Below are 25342 nucleotides of genomic sequence, written 5' to 3' on the forward strand. Positions count from 1 at the left end.
GACATGTTCCTCCTCCTCCTCCTCTTCCTCCTCCTTCTCCTCCTCTTCCTCCTCTTCCTCCTCCTCCTCCTCCTCACACACACACATGCCTCGCCTTCATGGGAATCGACCTCTTTGACGCAGATCCTCTCAGGCCACCAACACTAATACATATACCCCACCTGCAGTTATGTGATTTCATGTGAAGTGACCAGTCTGTTCTGAAATGTGAGAATCCTCCATGTTAAAAAATGTTCACGCATCAGCTTCATTCTTCACGTTTTCTTTGTATCGTGCGCCATCTACTGGTGCGTAAAGGTGGTGCTAGGAAACCGCAGATTAAAAAAAGGGGTGCAGCTCGGTGTGTGTGTGTGTGTGTGTGTGTGTGTGTGTGTGTGTGTGTGTGTGTGTGTGCGCGGGGGGTGGGTTCTGATGAAGTGCCTCAAGTGACTCAGTTTCACATGAGGCCGAATCCACGTGTCTGTAGATTATAAAACATGTTTGAGGGCGTGGAGTTGGAAAGAAGAAGTAATTTTACCATCTGTGCTCGAGGCTACCCGCTTCCGCAACAACACACCTGAGTCACTAACTCACCTGTTGAGTTGCATTGTGGGTAATGTTGGCTCCAGGTTTTGACAAAGAAGAAAGACTGATGTATCGCTGTCTCTTGTTGTGATGTTTCTTGATCACTCAATTTACAGAATATTAACTGGCCACAACTTTGATGAGTGATTAATAAATTGTTGTTTTAAGAAGAAGAGCTGCTAAAACTTTTTTCCAGCATCTCAAATGTGAATATTTCCTATTTACCAGGTTTTAGATCTTTATATTTTTGACTATATTGTAAACAAATGATGAGAATACATTAACATGGATTTCTAGGAATAATGGCAGATTTTGTTTTGCCACAATACTCATCAGATCAATTGATTAGTAATGAAAATATCTGTCCCGAACAATTGATAAAAAAATATTGTATTTCCATGTTGGCATAACATCATTACAAACATCACATAACAAAAAACTGAAGCACTTTAATAAAACGCATGGGAGACACTCTGTTGATTTATTGTGTATAACAGTATGTGTATTTGTATGCCCATTAAAGGATTTTAAAATTCCTCTGCAAAAGTAACTTGCAACCATAGAATCCAGATAAAAGAATGTGCATGTAAATGCACTTTCATGTAAATGTGATACTAATTGAGTTAAATTATGTATCAATCTCTAAATAAGCAGTTAATGTTTAAAATCGTCATCAGATGTCTGGCGTTAATTCATAATCATATGTCAAACAAACAAACAAATCAGTAGTTCATACAGCCAAAGTTTAATACACAAGACCGGAGCTTGTTCAGGCAGCCAACTCGAGCTGCGCTGCTCCAATCATGTGACACACATCATGTGACATACCTCATTCTCCACAATCACCCTTTTTACGCAACCACCTTATTAGGGCGACCTATTTAAGCGGATACAAATTTCCCATCACCCCCTCTGCTCTCACTGCTGCTGCAGTATTGCTTCCAACTGCTTCAGCCCCTCCACCACCCCAGCATCCACCTGCAGGCTCTGACAGGGAGTTACAAGTATTTGCTAGTCACTCCCATGATATCTGTGTAATAGGGAGTGATTAAGTTGGAGCCTAGACTCCAAACACAAACTATTTCACTGCTTCAGTAAACATCTGAACCTGAGTTGTATGACTGAACTGTAGTTATGGCACATTTCTCACGCAACCACCAGCACTCTCACCTGAGGACCTTCCACCTTTGGAGCCATGGGTCCTACTACTGCACATGTTGGCCCATGAGGGAGGCAGGAGTGCCCGGGGGGACCACCGCACGCTTGGAAGACCATGCGAACGTCCATGTGGAGATTCCCGGGCTGGATTCAAGCCCTTGACCTGACACTGTGACTCAACCCCCCCCTTTATTTCCTTTTGTTCCCATAATTACTTGTTCTTTCTCCATCACCCCAACCGGCCCAGAGGCCGTCCACACTGAGCTCAGTTCTGCCGGAGGTTTCTTCCACCTGGGAGTTTTTCCTCCCCGCTGTTGCTCATGCTTGCTCGGTGTGGAACAAATTGGATTTTGTGTTTCTTAAGATCTTGGACTTTTGTGCAGCACCCTGAGACAACTGTTTGTTGTGAAACCGTGCTATATAAATACATTTGATTTGATTTCCTGCAGTGCTGAGGCCATAAAAAAGTATTGAAACAAATCACAAAATAACAATAGAAAAACACGTGAACATGAAGTGTCAAGAAAAATAAAAATCAGTGCTGATCGAGAGAGGAACATTGTTTTCAGTTGCAACAGAATAATAGCAGAAACCCTACGAACCATAAACCCAGTAAAGCAGCCAGACAGAAAACAAACCCCCCACATTGTCATCTAGTGGTGTAGTGCTGACATTTAAATCACATCTTACAAAGTCTGTAAAAACAACTTTCATGGCTTCAGAAAATCAGTGTCTGATGATAATTATTCACATTAACTTGCTTTGTCCCTGATTCAGGGTAAAATCGTTGCAGCAGTTCCAGGTGCTGGGGTCAGTCCCTTCGTCCGTCTACACGTTGAGTAAGAGGGTAGAAAGTTCTTTATCGTTCAAGGCAGAAGTACTGTTTCCTTGCGTCTCTGTTCCTGTTTAGAGTCACATAGAAACCACATGAAGGGACATACCTCAGGAAAAAAGCTACTACCACTTAATGAGCAGTTAGATTAATGAAGTGTAATTAAGTATTTTGTTAGTAGATGATTCTTTTAATGATTCGTGGATCAGTTATAAATTATCTCTGTTAATATGTTAGTGAATCATCAGAAAATTAGTCTGCAGCTATTTTCATAATCATTGACTCACTTCAGTCATTTCTCAAGAAAACAAGGAAAAACATTCCTTTGTTCCAAATTAGAATTTTTTTCTTTTCTTTTAAACTGAAAATATTCTGGACTTTTGGAAATATTGATTAACATTATTTCAGATTTAGAAAATAATCTGCAGATTGTGATCATCATGAAAACCATCATTAGTTGCATCTCTAATCTTAACATATTAAAATCTAAACTACTGTACCTCTCCTGTGACACAACCTGTGTGTTTTCCTGGCAGAAACGGTGGAGGTGATGAGTCAATCTGTTCGATTTCATTGAACATTTTACACAAATGTGTCACAGCAAACATCTGCTCGTCTTACCTCTGATAGATGAAGAGCCCCGTCATCATCAGAAAGGATAAAAGATCCACTACGATCCATATGATTCTGTATATGTGAGGTGCCTGAAACACAGAAACAAGACACACTTCTTAGCGCTAAAGGAAATGCTTGATTGGTTTTTATTCCTTATTCCTTACAGTGTAATGAACGTATCGCTCACCATTAACCAATCAGGTTGGTTCATTTCTTTTAGGAGGTGGCAGGAGTTGGTGGCGACGGAGCTGGCCCCTGCACACCACAACAGAGAAAACAGCCATCGCTCATTCACCACCCATAGGTTCACGTTAATGTTCTTCATCCGCAGTTCTCTGCCAGATACAGACAGTTTGAACAAGAAAACAGATCTTTATATAGATTATACTGTAGGTGAATGAAAAGAGAAATATTAAATAAAAATTGGCTATAGATCATAATAATCATGTGTGTACACAAGTATGCTGAACAAACTGCTATCCATCATGGACAACCCTGACCACCCTCTCCACCACCTCCTCCAGGCTCAGAGGAGCACATTCTCACATAGACTCAGACAACTCCGCTGTCACAAGGACAGATTCAGGAAGTCATTCCTGCCATCTGCCATCAGGTTTTATAATAACTCCCTGTAACAATTGTAACAACTGTTTAACTCAACCACATTAGTCTCCTATTCCATCTGCATTGTAAATGTAATCTATTTGCTGCTATTTATAATGACTCGTATTCAGTATCAGATGTTATTCTTGCAGACTGTATATAGTAGCTAGGTTCTTTTGCACATCACTGTATCACTTACTACTTGCACTGTTTTATCACTTTATCACTGTACACCTTCTAGTCTTTGCACTGTTTTATGTTTTTATGTTCTTATGTTCTTATGCTTCTTGATTACTGAAACATTCAACCAGTCTCCTCTGTTTTAACTTTTAACTTTGCCTAAATTTAGCTCTGTCTGAACAACTCGGTCACCGTCCTACATGTTGCTCTTATGTAAAAAAAATTGAAAAAAAAGAATTGTACTTATTGCACATGTCTGTACTGCTGGAACACAAGAATTTCCCCTCGGGGATGAATAAAGTATGTCTATCTATCTATCTAAGTATCTGCATATGATGATAAAAAACCTTTGTGAAATCATGTTGCAAAAATACTTTTCATTCTTTCCTATGTTTTATTTATTGCCTCCTCTGCAAGCACAGTGTGTCAGCATGCTCCACACACACACACACACACACACACACAGACACACACACACACACACACACACACACACACACACACACACACACACACACACACACACACACACACACACACACACACACACACACTTTTAATTAACACGCTGGTGTGTACATGTCCCCTGGTACCAGCACATTATTACATTGGTGTACATTGTTTAATTATGATTTTTTTACCTGATTTTTTCTGTACTCAAATTGTTGTATTTCACATTCAGGTGGTTTCCTCCTTTTTCCTCCATTTGAGTTATTGAGCTATAGACCTGGATGAAACCTGGAGCAGTCGAGTTCACAAACTCTCTCTCAGCAGACGGAAGCCAGAGAATCTATAAAAAACTAGAATTACCGCTCTGTGGTTGTATTGCTCTACAAACCAGTGCAGTTTCAATCTACAAACATTTATTTGCAGACTCATATAAGGTCGCCGTGACCTTTGACCCAGAAATCCAATTAGTTCATCTTGATGTATTCAGTTCATTCATGAGTCAAAGTGATCATTCGTAACAAATTTGTTCTGGAGATATTGCGTTCACAAGAATGTGATGGACAGAGAAGCCGAAAACGTGGCTGTCACCGGCACAGAGGCCTATAAAGGAAAATACAACAATCACAAAACACTACACATACCAGGCGTGGGTCGATGCCAGACTTCAGGATGGTGCTGACTGTGTCTTTGGTGTCATTTTTCTGGTTGGAACTGTAAAGGTCAAACATCACTGAGATGTTGTGCTGCTGGGCGAGTGTGAGCAGCTCACTTAAGGAGGGTATTGTCTGATTCCCTGCAGTTTTCCTCTCCTCTTCTGAGAGCTGGGACACCGAATGGAAAGGATCTGTCTGGAGAGTCCAGAGATATGCTCTGTAACTACAGCATGCTGAGTGATGATAATGTGCAAGTGTGCGGACGAGCATGTATCAAAGCAGAGCCCTCACCTTTAGGAACCATTCACCTGCGTTCAGAGTCTTCAGCTCCTCCAAGGTGAAGTTGTCGCTGGAGCTGAAGTTTTTTTCAGGAAACTTCTCATTGACGTTCGTCGTTCTCAACAGAAACTCAGAGTGGTGGTCGTGCATCAAGAAGGGAATTCTGTCTTTACTAGATTAGAGAAACAGGGACGTTGTATTAAATACTTTATGACCCTATTGACATCTGTGTTTTTTTTCATTTCAGCCAGCAAACTCCGGAGCTAATCATAAATTAGAGAAGCATGCTTTTCTCTCTCTATGTCTGATATCGATGAGTCATTGTCTCAAAAGAAAATTCCAGGTGGTAGCCAGTATAGTCTGCCACCATGAGCACTGTGTAGAATCACATCTTCTTAAAGGAGACATATTATGCTCATGTTCAGCCCTTTAATACTGATCTAATGTTTGGGAAACACATCACCTTCTTCTTACTGTCCATTGCTGCAGCTCCTCTTTTCAGTCTCTGTCTGAAGCACTTGGTTTTAGCTCCTGTCTCTTTAAGGCCCTCCTCCAAGTCCAGTCTGCTCTGTTGTGATTGGTCAACTGTTTCCAGGATGTGCTCTCGCTCACCTGGCTTTGTTAGGGGACACGTGCCAGACTAGCTGCTAGTTGTGCATTATGCAAATGTCGGATCAGGAGCTTCTTCAGGCTACATCCATATTACTAAACTAAAACAATGTCAGTCCACCTAAGCATTGACTCCGTATCAGGGGTCGGCAGCGCTTGTAACTCATTATCCACGTTGCGTTCTTCACTAGCTGAGGCTTATCCTGGTTGTTCCCTTTCGGAAGGGTTTAATGCGACAGATGCCTGACGAATCAGCGAAGGCTATGTTGTGACCAAAAAAGACCCAATCAGCAAGCGGTTGTGAGTGTCTTCAAACATCCCCGCCCAGATTAAACATTGCCTTCCAGCAGTGGTCACCAACCTTCTAAAGCACAAGATCACTTTTTAATTCCAAACGTAAGCTGAGATCTACCACCCCGATATCTTGCAAAAAACCCACTTAGGAGGGTCATATTCATTATCTTGGCCAATTCTGTTAAAGGCTCAAGGTACAGGCATAAATATACACAAAGAAAGGCGGTTATGCTACTTTGCTGAAAGATCATTTTCTCAATTTGTTCTGCTGTGAAACACAAAGTTTATCTGTCTATGTCATAAACGTATTTACAACACCTCCTGAACCCATTTCAAAGTAAAAGCATTTTACTTCTGAATCCATTCATTTGTTCTAACAGGGCTTTGATTGTTATGGACAGACTGGAAGATACGCGTCTTCATACCGTAGAGTCCTGGCATTCAGTTTAATGCATAACCCGACTTTTATTGAAGGAAATGCAGGAGATAAACCAGCAGCTCCGCCGCTAGTTGCAGACACAATGCATGTGAACAACAGACAACCAACACAGCTGATCTGCGGCGCAACCAGAGACTGTGAGTCCAGAGAGTTTCTGGGATCGACGGTGAAACTGTCGAGATCACCTGGTAGATTGTGATTGACGAGCAACCACTGCCTTAGAGTTTCAAAATAAAACGGGGCCAGCAGCGATGTCAAATTTTAAGTGGCTCTTACACTCTGGAGTAGTATGGATGCCAGGTGCTGTAGCACAGTTGATGTGTTTTGAATTAAAACGTATTAAGGTGGATGTAGCATCAGGATCAGTGTTTTCTGTGGGGGAGGAGCTCCCTTTGCTGCGGACTTTGAGCTTTTTAACTTTGCACAACTTTTACATTTATAAAACACACAAAAGCATAATATGTCTCCTTTAAAAAAAACTAAAAGCACTGAAAAGCCTTTCAAATATGAGCCCATTTTTACTGTACCTGAGCTGCACATCGGTCTCAAAGGCCGCCACGCCGCACGCAATGCTGCTGTTGAATGACATCATGGTGTTCTCTGGCGCCAGCTGAGCACAGCCAGAACAGATGGGTGAGAAATGCTCATGTGCTTAAACTCTCAAACTAGCCTGAAGCTGTGTGAACACGCACAACCCCATATGCAGTGTTAAATTGGGCTTAATGGTGACCCAGGAGCAAAGCACACTAACAAGGACAGAGCAGCACATGGGGTCCTCACACGACAGGACATTTGTTCACACCTGAGCCAGAAGTCCAGTGTTTTCTGTCATGTCAAATTCATTGAACACATTATATCAGTGAACAGATGCGATATACTGTAAATGATGCAAGACAAAGTGTCGAACTACAACACTTTGACAAAATAAAGTGCACAATCACAAGTGAGTCAGCCTTGACAGCTCTTTCAACATTAGCAGAGATGCACTGTATGTATCTTCAGGGTGTTGTCAAGAGAAACAGGATGCTCACCATCGGGGCGCCTCTGTGGCCAATGAGCCTAGGTTTTTCAGGCAGTTTGCTCAGCTCTATCAGACAGGGAGACTGGATGAACAGGGGACACAGGAAGATGGCAACTGACACCACGACAAAGGCCGATGCGATGACGGCTTTAGACCCTGCTGAGAAGAAAAGACAAATAATAAGACGATCCACTGCTGTGTATTCTGCTGTGAGTCCTGTATAGTAATCCCCTGAGGAAACAGCATTTACACAGTGGCAGTCTCTTAAATATCCCACCTTTCACACACTCCTTTTTACTTTGTGCACCTTTGTAGTCAGTCACATATAAACATTTGCATAGTTTTGTACATTATTTTATTCAACATGCAAATTACCAATTAAGGTTCTGTCTTTCAACTACTCTGTGATTAATCAGCTGACTTTCACGAAAAACTTAAGTGTGATCAAGATTATTAAGGGTGTGTGATGGAAATCTGACCCGGTGAGGCTTCTGAAATCTAGTATAGTATATTCTGAAAAATAATAGTCTGTGTACTTTATTCTATGCAAAGAAGGTCAGACAGTATGCGCAGGTGAGCATTCTGCAAAGGGAAAGACAATGAAACATTTGCAGGCATGCTCTTTTATGCAGCCGAGTGATCCTAGTGTGTAAAGAGATGGGTAGACGAGTACAGCGAGCACGAGATCTGGAGCTCTGACGTCTCCAGGCCTGGCGGACCTTTCAGAGGCTAATACCTATGCGAATCTGCTCTGAGGCAGGTTATTAAAGGTCATCTTGGCAGTATGGCTATGATAGTAATCAACATTTCATTGCAATACATTTTGCGTAATACAAGGCATATGCCTAGGTTGGATTGGCTCCAGCCCCCACATCAATGTGTGTAGATAATGGATGGATGAATGGATGAATGCCTTATTTTCTATTTATCATATCTTTATTCACTCATCCTTAGTGTTATTGTGCTTTCAAGCCTGGGATCAAGACAGATCATATAAATCATGTAACAGTTGTTTGCCGCAGTCAGTGAACCTCATTTCAACAATTGACCAATTCAAGGTTTCACAAAGCAGCGATACTGCTGACAGATGGAAAACTGCTGATGACACTAACCGGTTTCAGCTTGGTGGAATCCCCGGAAGACAAACGGACTCAGCAGTGTCAACGCTCCAACGGCACCTAACTGCAAGAATGGACCTGTTGCCTGTCAAAACACACAGTTGAAACGGACAATTACAAATACACTCATTATTATTAATACACACAGTACTCAGGAGATCCTGACTGTACCTGGAGCGAAAGAGGAATAGTTGGCCATTCGTCTTTCCAATGATTTAGTCCTGCAACCCCAAAAGCAAGGAATACCACACCAGAGAATAAGAAGATCTGTGCAGAGAATAAGCAAAAACATGATAGATTTACTTTTTTTTAATAATAATAATGCTAATGCTGCAGTTTGATCAATAATAGTAAAGGATATGTACTTAGGAAAAGAGGTGTAAAGATAAATGTTTAAATACCTTGTGCAGCCAGTGTAGGACGGGTTGTTCTCCCAAGGCAACTTGAAACAATGCAAAGAGCTGAAACCAATATTGTCAATTATAGAACACGAAACTGCAACAATGGCTGTTTGTAATTTGGCTGAAATATTATGTCATCATTGTACGAGGTTAAGCTAAACAATGTTTAACAACTTTATGTTTAATAATATTATCAAGCTTGTTAACATCCATTTCTGAGACAGTTTGTCACATTACTAAAAACTCTTCACCACAGAATCCTCACTACAGTCTCACCAGCAGCAGAACGCAGTAGCTGGTTATCACTGCAGAAACGATGATCAGCACCATGAACCAGTTCACCCAACATTTCAGTGTTGTGAAGGCCTTCCTGATAATGAACAACAGAGGGCCACACAATGTTAGCAGAATAGAGGTCACCAATAAAGAAAAGAAAAGAAAGGGAAAGGGAAAGAAAAGAGAGGATTCTGGGCTTTTGTGTAGGATTCATTGTGGGTATTGTGTGTGTGTGTGTGTGTGTGCATGTTTGCGGTCACTCACCAGTTAACATCCTCTCTGTCATTAAAAGTAACCAGACATATGTACATCCAGCACAGAGAGAGCAGGGAGGCCAATGTGACGACCGAGAACCAGCAGCATGCGTGCTAAAATAAAACAGGTGGAGTAATAGTCCACAATAATTCATTTATTATTGAGCAAAATGTTGCAGTGTACATGTGTGTGCATGTGTGTTTGTGGGAATTTTATTAGAGAAGACAATGGAACAATTCTGAACCCTGACGGCCAAAAACAAACAGGTCCTTCATGCTCTGTCACCATCACCAGCAAGTTTCCAGCCCACCTGTCCTCAGCCCTGTTATAATCCTGTTCCACAACAAGCCTGTTAGGGCCTGTGAGTTTCTTCATTTTCCTGGCACACAAATGCATAATGAGTGCTTCAACACTTGTTTATTGTGTTTTTTGTTGTCCTTTGTGAATAGCCTTCTCCAAACAAAGTAACCCACTTTCATTTTAAATGCATTTGAAGAACGGCGTTGATATAGCAGAACAGCTCATTGGCGATATTATATATTTCTGAATTCAGTCCAGAGGAATGTTGATCCCGGATTACAGGGATCTGTGAAGGTTCGGAGCTCAGTGGCAGTACAGGGAACCTGAAAACTGAAATTGACATTGATGTGCGTCTGAACTCTCTAATCAAGTTATTTTCTCACGAATGTTTGTGTAATCTTTGTTCGGTTTGTCTGTCTGTTAGAAGGATTGCGCAAAAACTATTCAACTGATTTCAAAGATAAAAAAGACGGGATATGGGCCAAGAAAGAGGAGTTGGCATGGACCAGAACAAAAGGTTTACAGAGGATTTTCTCCCCCACTTTCTCTAACATTGCAAGATATTTGAACCAGGTAATAATGGAACGGAACTGTTGCTCTACTGAGTGTCATTCTTGTTTGAATATTCATAAACTTTACCAGGAACTATGGCTAGAAATACTCACTTTTCTCTTGTTTTCACTTGGTTTCCTCCAGTGGCAGCTATACAAGCCCCTACTGCAAACTCTGCAACAGCTATTTTCTTGAGGCATCACTTCTCCTCCTCATTCACAGTGTAGAAACTGCAGATCCTCCTTTGTGCAAAGTGGACACCTGATATGTGCAGTCTGAAGAAGGATGGAGGGCACCGCAGAGAACGCCTCCTCTGTATACTGAGCACTGGCCCGATTTCATTCACCTCTCTTAACCTAAGGAATAGGGAGAAAAAGATGACTGTGACTGAAAGCAAATGAGGGAGGAGGGTAGTAAAGGACTTTCTTTCAGACGAGAGCCTCTGTGCAAAGGGGCTATAGCCACTGGAAGCACTTACAATGGCCAACAGCATGGGGTATTGAGAGAAGTGCACAGAGAGGCCTGAGAATGAAGTCACACTGTTCAAGCCCCTGCAGTACAAACAACCACAGTGACAGGCACATCCACGTACAGGGAGGGAGGGAATAAACTGAGTGTAAGTAACAAACAGTTGATACATTAACAGAGAGAGCAACAATCTCTGGACGCAGATGACGACCAGAGCTTCCAGGGGTTTAGATTTAAATTTCTATCTTGATGTGCAGCAGTCTGGGAAAAGTTCACAGAAGGATTTTAGTAAATATGTTAGGGCAGATTTTACAGGCAAACCTGCCTCGGTTACAGGTTGCATACAGAAATGATTAGGGTCTTCTTTATATCCCTGACATCCTGGTTCTTTAGTCTGCCCCCAGGTCACTGAGGTCATCCTCACCACAACCCCTCTCAGTCCTTCTTTCTCTTCTTTGAACAAAATGAGGCAGAGCTCTCTCATTTGCTTCCCCCGAGCTCTGGAACAATCTCCAGTTCCCCACAAGGTCTTTTCCCACGAGCGATAATTTAAAATCAAATTTAATTTTACATTACTTTTTACTGTTACCATTCAATTCAAATTTGTCTCATGATTATTATCTTATTCAAAACCTCCTCCAACTAGGTTATGTTTTCACCCCCTGCCCCATAACCCGACCAGGAATTGTTTAAATCTGTCAACGTTTTAATCTATTTGGGAATAATTCATGGCTCTTGATGAAATCAATCAGGTTTATTTAGGAAGGAAACAGATTTATTGATTTTAATGAGACTTTTGGGTCTTGAGGGAGGTTTGTGCTCCACTCAATGCCTCTCACTTCTGTACACAGGTTTTGATTCTGTCATTGCACTTCTTATCCTGTATGGCCATTACCATAGAATTTATTTTCTTTGTTTTTTATGTGCTATCTAATTCATCTGACTCAATTTGAGAGTTGTGCCAGGTTTCGGTCCCTTGAAACAGAAAGGTAATGGGAAACTACATGTTTGTCACCCAGACATTGAGCAATAGCAGGGTTTCTCTGGGAAATGTCATTGATTCTTGTTTGACTTGATTTGACTTGACTTGATTTTTTCTTGCCTGAATTTCTTTTTTTTTTTTTTTTTTTAGCAGAGGAGGGATCGGAGCAATAAGCCAGTTGAGGATTAATGGGTGAGGTTGAGATTAAAGTTCTGAATAGATGGTGAAAGGGAAATTTAATGCAGAATAATCCTCATGATGTTTTCACTAGTTCGTTTCATCTAAATTGTATGAATTGTAGTTTTCTTTACCCCAGAAAAGGTCCTTTATATTTAAACACTTTGTATTTACATCGAGGGGGTCCTCTCTACGGAGGCCACCATGTTTTTTACATTACTCCAGACTGAACGAACTAAACACCTTTTGAGTTTTTATGACAACTGAAGCTACAACAGGTTCTTTTTCATGTTTGGTAGGGGTGGGGTGAGGGGTATTCAGCTGCAACATGCAACTTCAACACTAGATATCACAAAATTCTACACACTGAGCATCGGGAAATGATGATATTTGAAAAGATCGTTGGGACACTTGGTTTCTGTCATTGAGCTGAAAGATGACAAAAGGAATATTTCCATTACAAGAACAATAAATGCATTTATTTATGGTTGAATGCAAACAACAGTGCTCTAGACAGCACTCATCATCTAATGATATGTTTAATGAATCCATCAAAATGTAATTTCACTAGTTGAAAGTCTAAATGATGACACCTTGTTAATTTATACAAATGATGGTTGGCACAGTGTAAACTCTAGTGGTATGTAACACTCATTGAAAACGATGAGGGATAAACATTCCCATCACTTTTTAAATGACTGATGTTCACGCAGAGATAAACAATCTGAAGGAGTAAAAAACAGAACAGTTTTCAGTATTTCAGTATTTTTTCTGCTTCACATGTAGAATTGGAAACTAGCAATTCTTTTTTCCTCTTTTGAGGTCAAGACATTAAAAACAACCAACACCACATAACCAGAGCACTTCAAAATAAATCTGTCCTCCGTCTGTGCATAAGCATCTAGTTTTTAAAGATAATACATTATAATGGACAGTGATTTCCATGCAACACATTTAGATTCAACATCTCACCTTTGAGCCAAAATGTTTAAGCAATAAATGTTCACAATTCTTTTCTGTGGATTCTTCTGTAATAAAGTACAACTATAGGAAACAAAACCCATCACATTGAATCAGGTGTTGTCTTAAGTTTGCGATTATCTCAACTTCTATCAAACTAATTAACAGAAAAGACTCACCATGAAAGACCAGCTTGTTAGATTCTCACACACACAGTTTGTTGGTAGAAGCCTCAGTTTTCCTCCTGCACAAACACTGTGTCAGTCAGTCGGTGTGTGCTGCTGCTGCTGCATCCTCTGCTCTCTGGCTCCGTGCACTGACTGTGAATGCCTCTACATGAATGGCCCCAGGGGGTGAGGGGGTGTAGCCCAATCACATGCAGAGGATCCAGCGGGTTCAGTTCAGGTAGACTGACATTTGCAGTCTGGTTTATAAACCCAGTGCTGCTGCAGGTAGAGCATTGAACCTGCACAATGTCAGGGGACATGAATAGATTTAAACGTGGTAAATCTAAATTAAATATGTGTCAAAATAAATATGTGAGATTTGTCTTCATTTGTATTAGGATGGTTTGTAAGAAAACAAAAAACTTCCTCCTGACTATGTAAATACCTTGGTATGTGCTCTTTTGATTTAGTTTTAGTTTCATCTGAAGTTTTCTTCATTGCATCCACTTGTTTATCTAGCTTTGCTCTCTGATAGTCTCAACAGTGATCATAGATTGTAAAGACTGTGATAAGTTGTTTTTTTCCCGTCATTCTTCATGAAGGTTAAGAGCAGACCAAAAAATATTTCTTTGAAGAGGAATTCATGGATATACTTGGCTGCACAAATTCACTTAAACTTGAGATGACTCCAGTCGTCAGATGACGTTGGAAATAAACGTGTAAATGAGCGACAACATTAAGATTAAGTAATGAGATATGTCACAGGAGAAAGTTTCAATTTAAATATATCAAGCAGATTCATAGTCTATTACATGTCCACAATCAACAAGTCAGCTGGAGAAACTAATCCAAATACCTCAGGGGTTCAAATGTGGTGTGAGATTCCTGCATCTTCTCATTTGCTCTGATGTGGTTCTGTAACAAGTTGAAGCTTGCTGTGTGCACTCGTCTTTACAAGAAATGGGCAGGGAGAAGGATTATTGCTTAATACAGTGTTCATGTTAGATGGAATATAGCCAAATGAAAATGTGTCTGCTAAAGTTAACATTATAATTAAAGCATAAAGTGACAGAAAGAAAATGATTAGAGATAAAAAGAAGAGGGGGGGGACACGTGATGTTTTCAAGTACTGAGCCTGAATCAGTGATGAAATGTGTTACCAGAGCTGAATAAAACACGGGTTCAGGCTCTGAGACGGCTGTTGGGGAAAGTGAGAACTGGTATGAGCACTTCAAGTTGAGGCAAGAGAAATAACACTATGTCTTTATTAAAAATAATTTACAATTATTGGATAACTATGAGGGATGGAGGAATCGAACAAAAAGGAACTTTCAGACATGCTTATTAAAGATTTTGAAAAACAAGTTTTGGTTGGACAGACATATAGGGGCACATGATTAAAAAAAGACAAACCATAGGACTGCTAACGACCTGTCCGGGTGTGGAGCTGCACAGGAACAAAAACCCATAATTGTAGAGTTAAAATATACAAACCATTACAAATATTTACTGGAGGATCCAAAATTGCAATTCCCATTTACCAGCTGGAAAATAAGATCATTTCAAAGTATTTTACTAATTGCAAAGCTAATTAAGTTATTACTGGTTGAAAAGAATAGATCGCCTAAAGAGAGAGTACTCATATGTCAAGTCTAAGTCAACACTATAAAGCACTAAGACAGGTTGAGCCAGTAACCAAAAGGATTTAAACAGTCGTAACACAGGCGCACCACACACACACACTCAGCAGAATAAACAAGGATCACAAGGGCTAATGTTTGGTTCCCTATGTTTTGGTGCGCATTAGGTCATTTAAGATAAGATACATTTTCATTGCAGCAGCCAAGGCACTGAATACATACAGGTAAGAAGAGAACAGAATAAAAATTGAATTTACTTCTCCAAATGTTAATAACTGCTGACGACCTCAGGGTCTTCAGAAACTTCTTCCATCAGGAGTTAACTGATTCTCGTCACATTTCAGAAGAGGAAATTATCGCATTCACGTAACAGCACATTCAAAAGCAAAAAAAAAAATTATGGAAGCTTGTGTAGAAAAAAAGCATATGGTGGGACACGTTTGCTTCAATACTCTCTATGGTTATATTAAAAATCACTCTCTGGCTAAAAAAAGCTGATTTTTATGTATCTTGTTAATTCAGAAATTAAAACATTTTAATTATTTTTTTCCTCATGAAAAAAGAAAATTATCTCTCGCTATATAATATGAATAACAGCTATATAACAGTAATAACAGCTATATAACAGTAATAACAGCTATATAACAGTAATAACAGCTGTTTAACAGTATTAACAGCTGTTTAACAGTATTAACAGATATAATACATCTTATTATATGTCCATGTTCTGTGGACGGCAGATGTAATTTCCCCTCCGCGACAGCAGGAGGCAACAAAGCTCAAGGTGTTGATCAGTGTGTTACAGAGGAAGTGCTCGTTGCTAACCGTGCTAGACGAGCCTGCGGTGAGTTTATTTCTTATTTAATGGCGGCCACTCTATATTTTTCTTTCATAAGACGAGGAGTGTCTTCATCATTAGAGTTCGGATTCCTCTAATAGCGAAAACGAATTTAAATGAGCTGTAAACAAAGCAAGGTTAGCTCGTTTCCAAGTTAACTAGCAAGCTAACCAGCGTTAGCCAGCAGCGTCTCGTTTGTGTGTTTTTACAGCGAAATGATCAACTTTGGACTTTTGTGTTTGATTGACATCGACTGATCCAAATGTTCATCGTTACATTCACAGTAACGTCAGTAATGATAGAAGTACCGGTGTGTTCTGGTCTCTGTAGGCTAAAATCCAACTTTATATATATTAGTTTGCAATACGAGTCATTAAGATAACTGCTACCTGTGTTTTTTTATATATATCAAGCAGTGCATTAGATGTTCGGGAGCAAGTTGTCATAACTTCTTTCTCTTCAGGTGTTTCCAGAAACTATGGATCAGAAGATCCCTTATGATGACTACCAGCTCCCAGTTGTGTTCCTGCCTTCTTATGAGAACCCTCCAGCATGGATCCCTCCACAGGACGTATGTCACAGGCTCACCCTGCAGCTCTGACTTAAACCAGGGGACGGTGTTTGCACTCTGTGGGGGTCTCTAGCTTCCTCACGATTCAATAACAAATCAGAGGGCTACGTCTCGATTATAAAACAAGTATCCATGCATCATTCTGCATAAAAGAATGTTATTTTTATTCGTGATTCATTTTTTTAATTGTATGACTAGAGGTGTACATCTTCACTAGCCTCATGATTTGTTCTTTAAAAGTGTTTTAGACTTTTAATGGTAAAGCAAGTGTACAGATCACTCCCAGTAATTCAAGGTTTTCCTCCATGTGTAGCGTGTTCATCACCCTGACTACAACAACGAGCTCACGCAATTCTTACCTCGTACAATTGTCCTGAAGAAACCTCCGGGAGCACAGCTGGGCTTTAACATCCGAGGGGGCAAAGCATCACAGTTAGGAATCTTTATATCCAAGGTATGTATGTGTCGCCCTCTGGTTTTGTACAGTATATACTTTTACTGATTTTCATGTTGTACATTTGACAAATTATTTGCAAATGTCAAAATTTGATGACTTATTTCTGTGCGTGCGTGTGATGGGTTGGCAGGTGGTTCCAGACTCAGATGCCCACAGAGCAGGACTACAAGAGGGAGACCAGGTTCTGTCTGTGAATGAGGTTGATTTCCAAGACATAGAGCACTCACGAGTAAGTCACAAACTTACAGATGATTTAAATCATCACTTCATTATACAGCATATCTCCAATCACATTTCCTGGTTGTCAAAAACTGTCTGAAACTGGCTGTGTTGTCAACCAAGAATCCATTCCTCATAAAACTGGAGCAAGCAGTATCATTTTGTATTTCATTTAGCTGATCTCAATTACAATCCTGGAATGAGCCTTTTTTATTGCATTGCATTGCATTAAGTGAATGTGTTCTTCCTCTTTAGGCTGTAGAGATTCTGAAGACTGCACGAGAAATACTGATGCGGGTTCGCTTCTTTCCTTACAGTAAGTCTAACTATAAAATCCCATCAACGACACAAGGAGAGTGTTTTAAGTAAATGTAAAGCAGTAATAAATACGCGTTCTGAGTCTGTCACACCCCAGTGCTGTTGGTGATCCTAAGCTCAGAATCAACGTGGCTCTCCACAAAAACAATCCACTCTTCTGCATCTCATCATTCTTATGAAATTTGGATAAGGAGAACTTTTCCTACAATTTCTAATGTACAGGCAAGATTTGTTTGCGGGACGAGGCATAAAAGTAGTGGGTGTGGCATCTTGTAATTGAGTCAGAGAATCATTGACACTAATGTGCTTTAGTTTTTACAGAGTTCCAATGTTAAGGGAGGGGTTCTGCTAAGTACAGTTCCTGTGCGTCATAAAGCAATGATTCCTGAACCGCCCAAAATGTCAGAATCACGAGAGACAGTTTAACGGTCTAAGTCCTGAATTCCTTTTTCCATAGGTCACAGTCTTCTCACACTTTCAGTTATTATTTTTAACATATATAATGTTTTTACAATTATGAATAAAAGTGTGCCCATTATGAAGATTGGACAAATAATGATCAAAAATATGAAATTTTTCACAGGTAGAATTTACATATTATTAAATGCCTTAACTGCACAGACTCAATCTACGTTTACTAAGATAATCAAAGAGTTTTGTGGCTTTTATCAAATAATTACATATTCATTTTAATATTTTTGATTCTCTCTACTGTTTGTATTCAAACACCCAATCAGTAGTTTGTAATAACTGACAAATACATGTACGTTATTGAGGTATTTAACTTAGATGTGTATGTCTCTTAATCAAACATAATTTGATTTTAATTGTAATAGTATCAGAATTCATTGATAGTTTAGTTGTTATCTAGAGTTACTACTGAGATAAAATAGAACTATATTCATCCCAAAGAAAATGGTTATTTTTGAGTTTGGACTTGATGGCAGATTTAAATCTGTTTAGAATTTCTAACTTGGACTGTGACTTTTATCATAGTCTGCCGATACCACAGTAAGAATAATACATGCTTTAAAGGTTATATGTGAGGAAAGCTTCACAAATTAAAATATAAGAATATATAAATGAGCAAACCCGAAGAATTGGTCATGATCCAGAACCAACATTAAATGTGGTTAACTGTGGTGTTTTCAACAGCAAAAAACAGGATGTGAGGTTTTATTATACTGGTAATACATAAAGACGTGTTCAGTATTTTAATCTTCTCGATTGTGTTCTTTTATCAGACTACCAAAGGCAGAAGGAGAGGACTGTCCACTAGGTGGCAGCAGAACGAGAGAAAGCGGTGGACTGTCGTTCTCCTCCTCCCACAGACTCTGGCCTCCATTCTGTCGCAGCTTCACGATGACAGATGTATGACTAACAAACTCATTCAAAGTCCTCCATGTAAGAACAACACAGACTCAGCTTGCTCTCAGTCAAACGCTCTGATCTACTGTGATACACACACAATGATTTCAACATCATTAGGACCTATTTACAGGATGTAAACTGGAAATGAACAAGCAGAAGCCTTGTAGACATTTTCAATCATGAATTAAAGAACTGTAACATTTAAAGACTGTATTTTAATGAATCAAAATTGCCTTTCTTAACCTTCCCCTCAAGTTCTAGTTAGATGTCTTTGAAATAAAAAACTTAAATCAAGTTCAGAGTAACACTTTACTGTACACATTTGCACGGTTTACTCTAACATAAAGTAAATATATAACTACCTAGTAAATGGAGTAATTACATGTGAAAATGTACTTATTACTTGGATTTCAGCAATATTTTTGGTACAGAGACAGCACAGTCACATGTAAGAGCAAATTATGACTTAATTAGATCAAGTAGATTTTTAAATATAACTGAAAACACTGTACATCAATTTTTTTTATTTAACAAATATTTATAATTGTGTAGGAAATATTAAGTTGTGTAAATATATTTCAATCACTGCTATCGTGGACCCAGCATTACTTTAATACTTACAAGTATTCATATCTTCAGTTTCATACATTTTACGTTTTATACACACTGCTCCTGGGCTGAATGACGTGGTTTTTATTAAATATACTAATTGTTAACTTGAGTTTGCAAACAGGTTTAACTTCTCACATGCTGTTAAAGTGCTGTCATTGTGCTCTGTATCTTAGCCTATAATATTGTTTCTGTGTGTGATGGAGCTCTGGAGCCTTGTATGTTTCCATTTGGACTGAAGATTCTTCCAGGCAGTGATAGTTGTCACCTCTTGATTTAATATGTACTAAATCAATAAAATCAACAGTGTAAACCTGCACAGTTACAGAGAACAGTTGAAACCCTGTGGATGTAGCTGCTGAATGCTGGAATACAGTCGCTTTTAAACATTTGCAAACACTGTCTTATTCTTTTGTACACTGATTTTAATAAAGGGACTTTTAAAGCATCACTGTGTAACTTTTACTGAGTAACAGCGCCCTCTGCAGCCACATGTAGTTATTTAATTCTGTTTGGCTCCACACACTAGTTGTCAAGTGGTTTTGTTGAAGAGAAAATACAAAGTCTATAAATGTGTTGACTGATGTAGATGAAGATCCACTCAGTGAACTGAGACACAACTGAACGGTGGATATTTTCCACGATCGCTGGCTTCCTGAACCAGAAGAGCTGCTGCTGTGACAACTAAACCAAACTCTGTTTAGAATTCTTGGTAAGTTGAAGTTTCCTCACTAAGAGATAAACTCAGTATCAGAGACAAACTCTGGTTTTTATGATTTGTAAGTTTTTTGACCTAAACTAGTTCAGCATTACCACTTTCTAGAAATTAAACTGCAACCATTGGTCAGTTCCACTTTCCACAGGAGGTCGTAACCACTCACCAAAGTTACAGCATCATCATTCTCTATTTTCCAAGTCAGTGTTACATCACACTAATTTTGAAGCTGAAGAATATTGCTTTAAATTTCCCTCGGAATCAATAAAGTATCCATCAAAAATCTTTTACTTGACATCATGAAACAAACAAGTTTTTTAAAATCCTTTTTTATGAAAGAAGTTAACATTGACAAGTAAAAGACAATGTCTTGAACTCTAGTAAACTTTGTCTTTGTGTTCTTGAAGAGCTTGAAAAGGGGCTGGAAATCAACTGGTTTGTTCTGAGACAAGTGGCTTGGCTTGTTCCACGTCAGGAGCTAGTTTCTCTTGAAACTGACTGTCGCTTTGACAGGAATGCAGCCCATGACAGTGATTACCAAAGCATGTCAACCATGTGAGGTGAGGAAAAAAATCAAATCAAATCAATCAATTTAACTTAAGCAAAAACTAAACGATCTCTGGACACCCCTGCATCATTTCTCCAACATGGCCGTATCTGAGGTTAGAGTAACTTCAAATAAATACATAAAAATCACAGGCCTTCAGGTAAAGTGATATTTAACTGTCAAAAATGCAAAGTTATTTACATTTTACGTGTTAATACAACCCGACTACATTTTTATTCTCACAGATCAACTGCTGATCCTATTCTTGAGTGTTAATGCAAGTCTACAGTCTGTATAACTTATATAGGAATTACAATAAATACACTATAATTGCACATCACAATGAACCTTCACACAGCCCTCCTGTCTTACATAAAGAGGATGGAGCATAATTACTCTTCATTACTTATCATGACTAAATAAAATTAAGTATGTGTTTAACAATAAAATTCACATTTAAAAAAACAATATCAGTGGAAAGCGTAATGACAGCGAGGGTTAATTTGTTTTGGATTAGGCGCCCCCCCCCCCCCCAAAAAAAGATTGTTCTTCAGATTCACGGTCGATGCTCCGAGCTCTTTTTCATTATTATTATTATTAGCATGAAGCCGGTTTCCAACTGTAACCAACAATAATAACGTGATTTAACAAAACTAAAGTTACTATTATACGTGAGCTCAGTTCAGGATACAACAATTTTGATGACTTCTAATAAAAAGATGATGTAAATAGTTTTTTAACGAGCAATTGTGGCGTTAGAAATTTAGGCATTTCACTTCACTTTCACTGATGACAGTACTTCATCTTACTTCCATTTTAGTCCTTCATTAAAGGTTACTCAATTTTCTCTAATTTAAAAATGTGTTCGTGCACATGTTACGTAGATGCGACTGTACAAGGCCCCGACAGAGACGCCATTGTAAATGTAAAGCTGCCACCAGGCCAACATTCAAACCCCAACACCTGTAACACCTGCTGTAAAGATACTGGAGACATGTTTAGCTTAGTTCAACATAGACTGAGGTGAATGGCAACCTGATCTGTCCTCACTTCCTACTGTTAAGATGACTGTAAACACTTTGTACTTCATGCTCATCCCAAACGGCACTGTGTTGTGGAAACTGGAGGATCAGGGCGAAGTCACACAGTAGAAGGTCTCAAGTCTTTTTGTTTTCATGAGGATATTCAGTCCATCCTCCACTCGCTCCTTCCTGGCCACCCGTCCTTCCTTCTTTCACTTCGATTTAACTGCTGTCCTCGCTGTCCTGCGCGTCCAACTTGGAGCTCTCGTCCACGTTCTCCAGCGAGTTGGCTCGCTGTATCGACAGCTCGGCAGGGTCCATCATGGGCAGCGTGTTCTGCTCGGGGTTCAGCCAGGGCTTCTGGTCGGGGGAATTCTGCTGCTTCCACTCGGGGTAGTTCTTTCCCGCCTTGTGTACACTCTTCATCACCTGGGAGAAGGTGGGAGAGGGTATGATTATCGACGGGGCTGCGGTCTGACAATGAGGGTCACTCCACACCTTCAATCTCAGTCAACAACGCTGGAGATAAAGCTGCTAAATGCTTGTAACTGATTAAATGGTTGAGTAGATACACAGCAATTGTGAGAATCTATTTACAGCTCTGACGCAATAATGAACTCTAACACTGAAACACAATAAATAAACTGAATGAGTCATATTTATGCTGTCGACATTTGAACAAAGGCTTTAAGATGGTGTAAAAGATGGTGATCGAAACTGTCGAGTTTTTGCCTCAAGAATCTCTTATCACAACTAACATTTGATCTTTTTAGTTAATTTGCAAAAAAATAAGTATGATTACATATTAAGTATTCATTTATTATTTGATTTATTTTCCCCTGGTTATCATCCTGTGGAGCCTTAAACATTTTTCCATCTGATATTTAAACTAATTCGTAAATAGGATCAAGCTATCCCATAATTTTGCATTTATCATTTACTTTAAAAGGTTTCTGGTATGTTATTTAAGTTGTTAAATATGCTTGTTTTTAGTGTGAAGCCATGTTTTAATATGCCTTTGTTACTAATTTTAAAAAACTAAATTAGACAACAAGTTTAAGTTTGAAACCAACAAGTTCACACCAAAGTTGTGTGTTCTTGCCATTTGTTTTATTCATAGAAATCAGTTTCCAGTTGGTAAAGTTCAATGCTTCTGTCTTGTCAAAGGCCTCAGGCTCAGTGGCAGTTCCACACAAACGCACTTACGTCTAAATAGTTTCAATTTGCGCAGTGTGTATGAAACCTGGAGAACAAGTTCTGCCAGGAGGGAGCGAGCCACGGCGAAGGATCTGAGATAATCCTTTGTCAGCAACCTTACTGGGACAGGCCCTTATATCTGTTTCTATGGTTACCATTGTCCCTTAAAGACACACGAAACCCTCACTCCCTTACGTTCACGCGCCTCTTGCACACGTTCACCTCATGGATACACAATCCATGTTATTTTAACCAAATCGTAAATCTAATTTTTTACACGGCTGTGTAACGTTACATACCCGTGGAGCGAGGACTTGAGATGCTTTGTTAACCACCCACTTTGGAAGAGAACCTAGAGCAGAGAGATGAGACAGCAACCTTTAGAAACTGCTCTGAAAATAACCCAGCAATTGTTGTTGTGGGACGTGGTCTTACCTTTGGGGTCGGCTTGTGAAAGGTATATGAAGATACAGCTGTTGGGTCCTGTGGGCTTGATGTAATAGCCAGTGAGGATGGAAATGGCCCTGACAAGGTCGCTGCGCGGAGGGTATTTCTGTGATGGAATCAGAAGAGGTTTCAAAATAATGGAGGGGAATAAAATCTTGTTTGTTTGAAGATAGAAAAAAGCTATTTAAAATGCATAAAATGTAATAAATCAGTGCAAACAAAACGTTGTACAATGGAACATGTAGAGACAGTGGTTGCCATGTGGCTGGGTGTGTGGGTGTGGAGGTGTCGGGGTGTAGGGGCTAGTTTACCGGGTGTTTGACTGAGAAGTTAACGATAATGTACTCGTCATCCTTCACCTGCCACGAACGCAGCGTCACCACATCTCGGTTCTTTATGGGATTTGGACAAACCCCTAAAGAAAGAGAAAAAAACAACAACATACAAATCTGTGTGAAACTCTCCTTCACTGGTTCAGCACGATCACAACCTCAGAGTCAGCAAGTGCATCCTTGTTGTGGCAATAAATATGACAGTCGGGGGGGCGCTGCTCACTTTCATCCCTGGCGAAGTTGTTAAAAACCACCATGGACGGATATGAGAAAATAAATAGTTTGAAACTATTAATACACTGAGAAGTGTTTGGTGAAATGAAAATTGTGTTTTCACTCAAATTAAATCAATTTTAGTCCATTATTTATAATTAAACATGATTTGTATAATGAACTTGATGCTTAAAGAAAAGAGGAGGCGTAGTCACTTTAGTTATTGTTTCAAGAATGAGGTCAAATGAATGGATAGCACTACTTCAGCCTTAAAATGCAGAAATACAGCTATAGTTCCATATTAATAATAGTTTTAAACAAAGGAACTAAATGTGTATTCCTATAGCCCGTATTCACAAATAACAATTATTCTTATAGGGATTAATAAAGTGAGACATCCACTGCCTTTAACAAGATTAAGGAAAACCTACACAAACAAAAGAACTAAACTAATCATCTAAATCAACGTGATTTAAACAGATACAACTTGATATTTTATGTGTATTCAGTTATGGATCCAATCCTTTGAATAAATGACTCAAAAATCACTTTTCCTGTTTAAAGTTTGGATGCATGTAGTGTCAGGTGAGGCCTTCACTGTCTGTGGGTTAATTCAGCACATCAGAGGAATGTGACACAGATAAGAGGAGTCCTCACATGCGAAGTAGCCCACATCAGCGTTAGCAGAGAGCCGGGCGATGTCGCAGCTCTCCAGCATGGTGGGGTCCCACTTCTTGCGGTACTGGCCGTCGTGGAGGACGTCGTACATGGTGTCGGCGGACACGTCCTTGATGGTCATCTTGCACTGAAACACACGCAGGGAAACACGGGTGAAGTGGACGACACGCGGCCCAGAGAGTCGAGCTGGAGCTGGAGCCGGGACTCACCTTGATCTTGTGGATTTTGGGGACGTCTTTCCCTTTCTTTGACGAAGGCTGTTCCACCCACACCTGCATGTCGTTGTTGGAGTTGCTGTACTTGTTCAGCCAGCAGCTGTCCGTGGAGAGGCAGTGCTGCTTGAAGTCAGCGAACACCGCCTCGTCTGGTAAAAGACTCCGCGCGGACATCTTCCAATTCAAACTTTACTTAACTTAACACTGAGAGCAAATCCACAGAGAGAGAGACTCCCAACAACCACCTGCTGTGCTCGGAGTGAGAGTGACCCGGCGGACTGAAGCCTGTGTGGGGATGCGGGCCTGATAAATGTGAGCTGGTCGTCGATCAGGTCGAGCAGGATTTTTTTGCGCTGAATTCCTGAGCCTTGCCTTCAACGCTGCCGACGTCACAACACTTCCGGGGTGCAGGTGTGCGCACGGGGCAGGTGAGCCCCGCCCCCACCGGAGAGAAGAGTTTAAACATACAAAACCAATGAGGAAATATAGCAAATATATATATATATATATATATCATGAATGAAGGAAAACATTTAAACAAGAAAAATAAAGAATATGGGAAATTATGAAGGCATATCCATAGTCTATCTATCTATCTAT

General features: G+C 39.8%; 3 protein-coding genes across 6 annotated transcripts; 1 reads left to right on the plus strand and 2 right to left on the minus strand.

The window, feature by feature from the left end:
- Positions 1-1286: 1286 nt before the first annotated feature.
- Positions 1287-13501, minus strand: gdpd2 (glycerophosphodiester phosphodiesterase domain containing 2). Of its 3 annotated transcripts, none has more exons than XM_020091535.2 (16): positions 13366-13501; positions 10713-10955; positions 9757-9860; positions 9493-9586; positions 9217-9276; positions 8987-9082; positions 8810-8900; positions 7708-7856; positions 7204-7286; positions 5347-5506; positions 5044-5250; positions 4594-4742; positions 3357-3504; positions 3176-3258; positions 3055-3083; positions 1287-2624 (listed from the first exon to the last, which is right to left on the minus strand). In XM_020091535.2, exons 2-16 carry the CDS (start codon positions 10797-10799, stop codon positions 2551-2553), a joined length of 1614 nt encoding a protein of 537 aa, XP_019947094.1. In that variant the 5' UTR covers positions 10800-10955; positions 13366-13501; the 3' UTR covers positions 1287-2550. The 3 variants fall into 3 exon arrangements, with proteins under 3 accessions (XP_019947094.1, XP_019947247.1, XP_019947164.1); XM_020091605.2 differs by having other exon boundaries at positions 2413-2624; positions 7708-7853; XM_020091688.2 differs by lacking the exon at positions 3055-3083.
- Positions 13502-15737: 2236 nt separating this feature from the next.
- On the plus strand, positions 15738-19824 carry pdzd11 (PDZ domain containing 11). 2 transcript variants are annotated; one of them, XM_069532042.1, is made up of 6 exons: positions 15738-15837; positions 16295-16402; positions 16716-16856; positions 16990-17088; positions 17334-17394; positions 18641-19824. In XM_069532042.1, the coding sequence occupies exons 2-6, from the start codon at positions 16310-16312 to the stop codon at positions 18673-18675; spliced, it is 429 nt and encodes a 142-aa protein (XP_069388143.1). In that variant the 5' UTR covers positions 15738-15837; positions 16295-16309; the 3' UTR covers positions 18676-19824. The 2 variants fall into 2 exon arrangements, with proteins under 2 accessions (XP_069388143.1, XP_069388142.1); XM_069532041.1 differs by having other exon boundaries at positions 15796-15968.
- Positions 19825-20363: 539 nt separating this feature from the next.
- Positions 20364-25127, minus strand: stard14 (START domain containing 14). The gene is made up of 6 exons (XM_020084853.2): positions 24737-25127; positions 24507-24654; positions 23616-23719; positions 23293-23410; positions 23157-23209; positions 20364-22089 (listed from the first exon to the last, which is right to left on the minus strand). The coding sequence occupies exons 1-6, from the start codon at positions 24914-24916 to the stop codon at positions 21883-21885; spliced, it is 810 nt and encodes a 269-aa protein (XP_019940412.1). The 5' UTR covers positions 24917-25127; the 3' UTR covers positions 20364-21882.
- Positions 25128-25342: the final 215 nt, after the last annotated feature.

Source organism: Paralichthys olivaceus, chromosome 9 (genome assembly GCF_024713975.1).
Source record: "Paralichthys olivaceus isolate ysfri-2021 chromosome 9, ASM2471397v2, whole genome shotgun sequence".
Lineage (NCBI taxonomy): Eukaryota > Metazoa > Chordata > Actinopteri > Pleuronectiformes > Paralichthyidae > Paralichthys > Paralichthys olivaceus.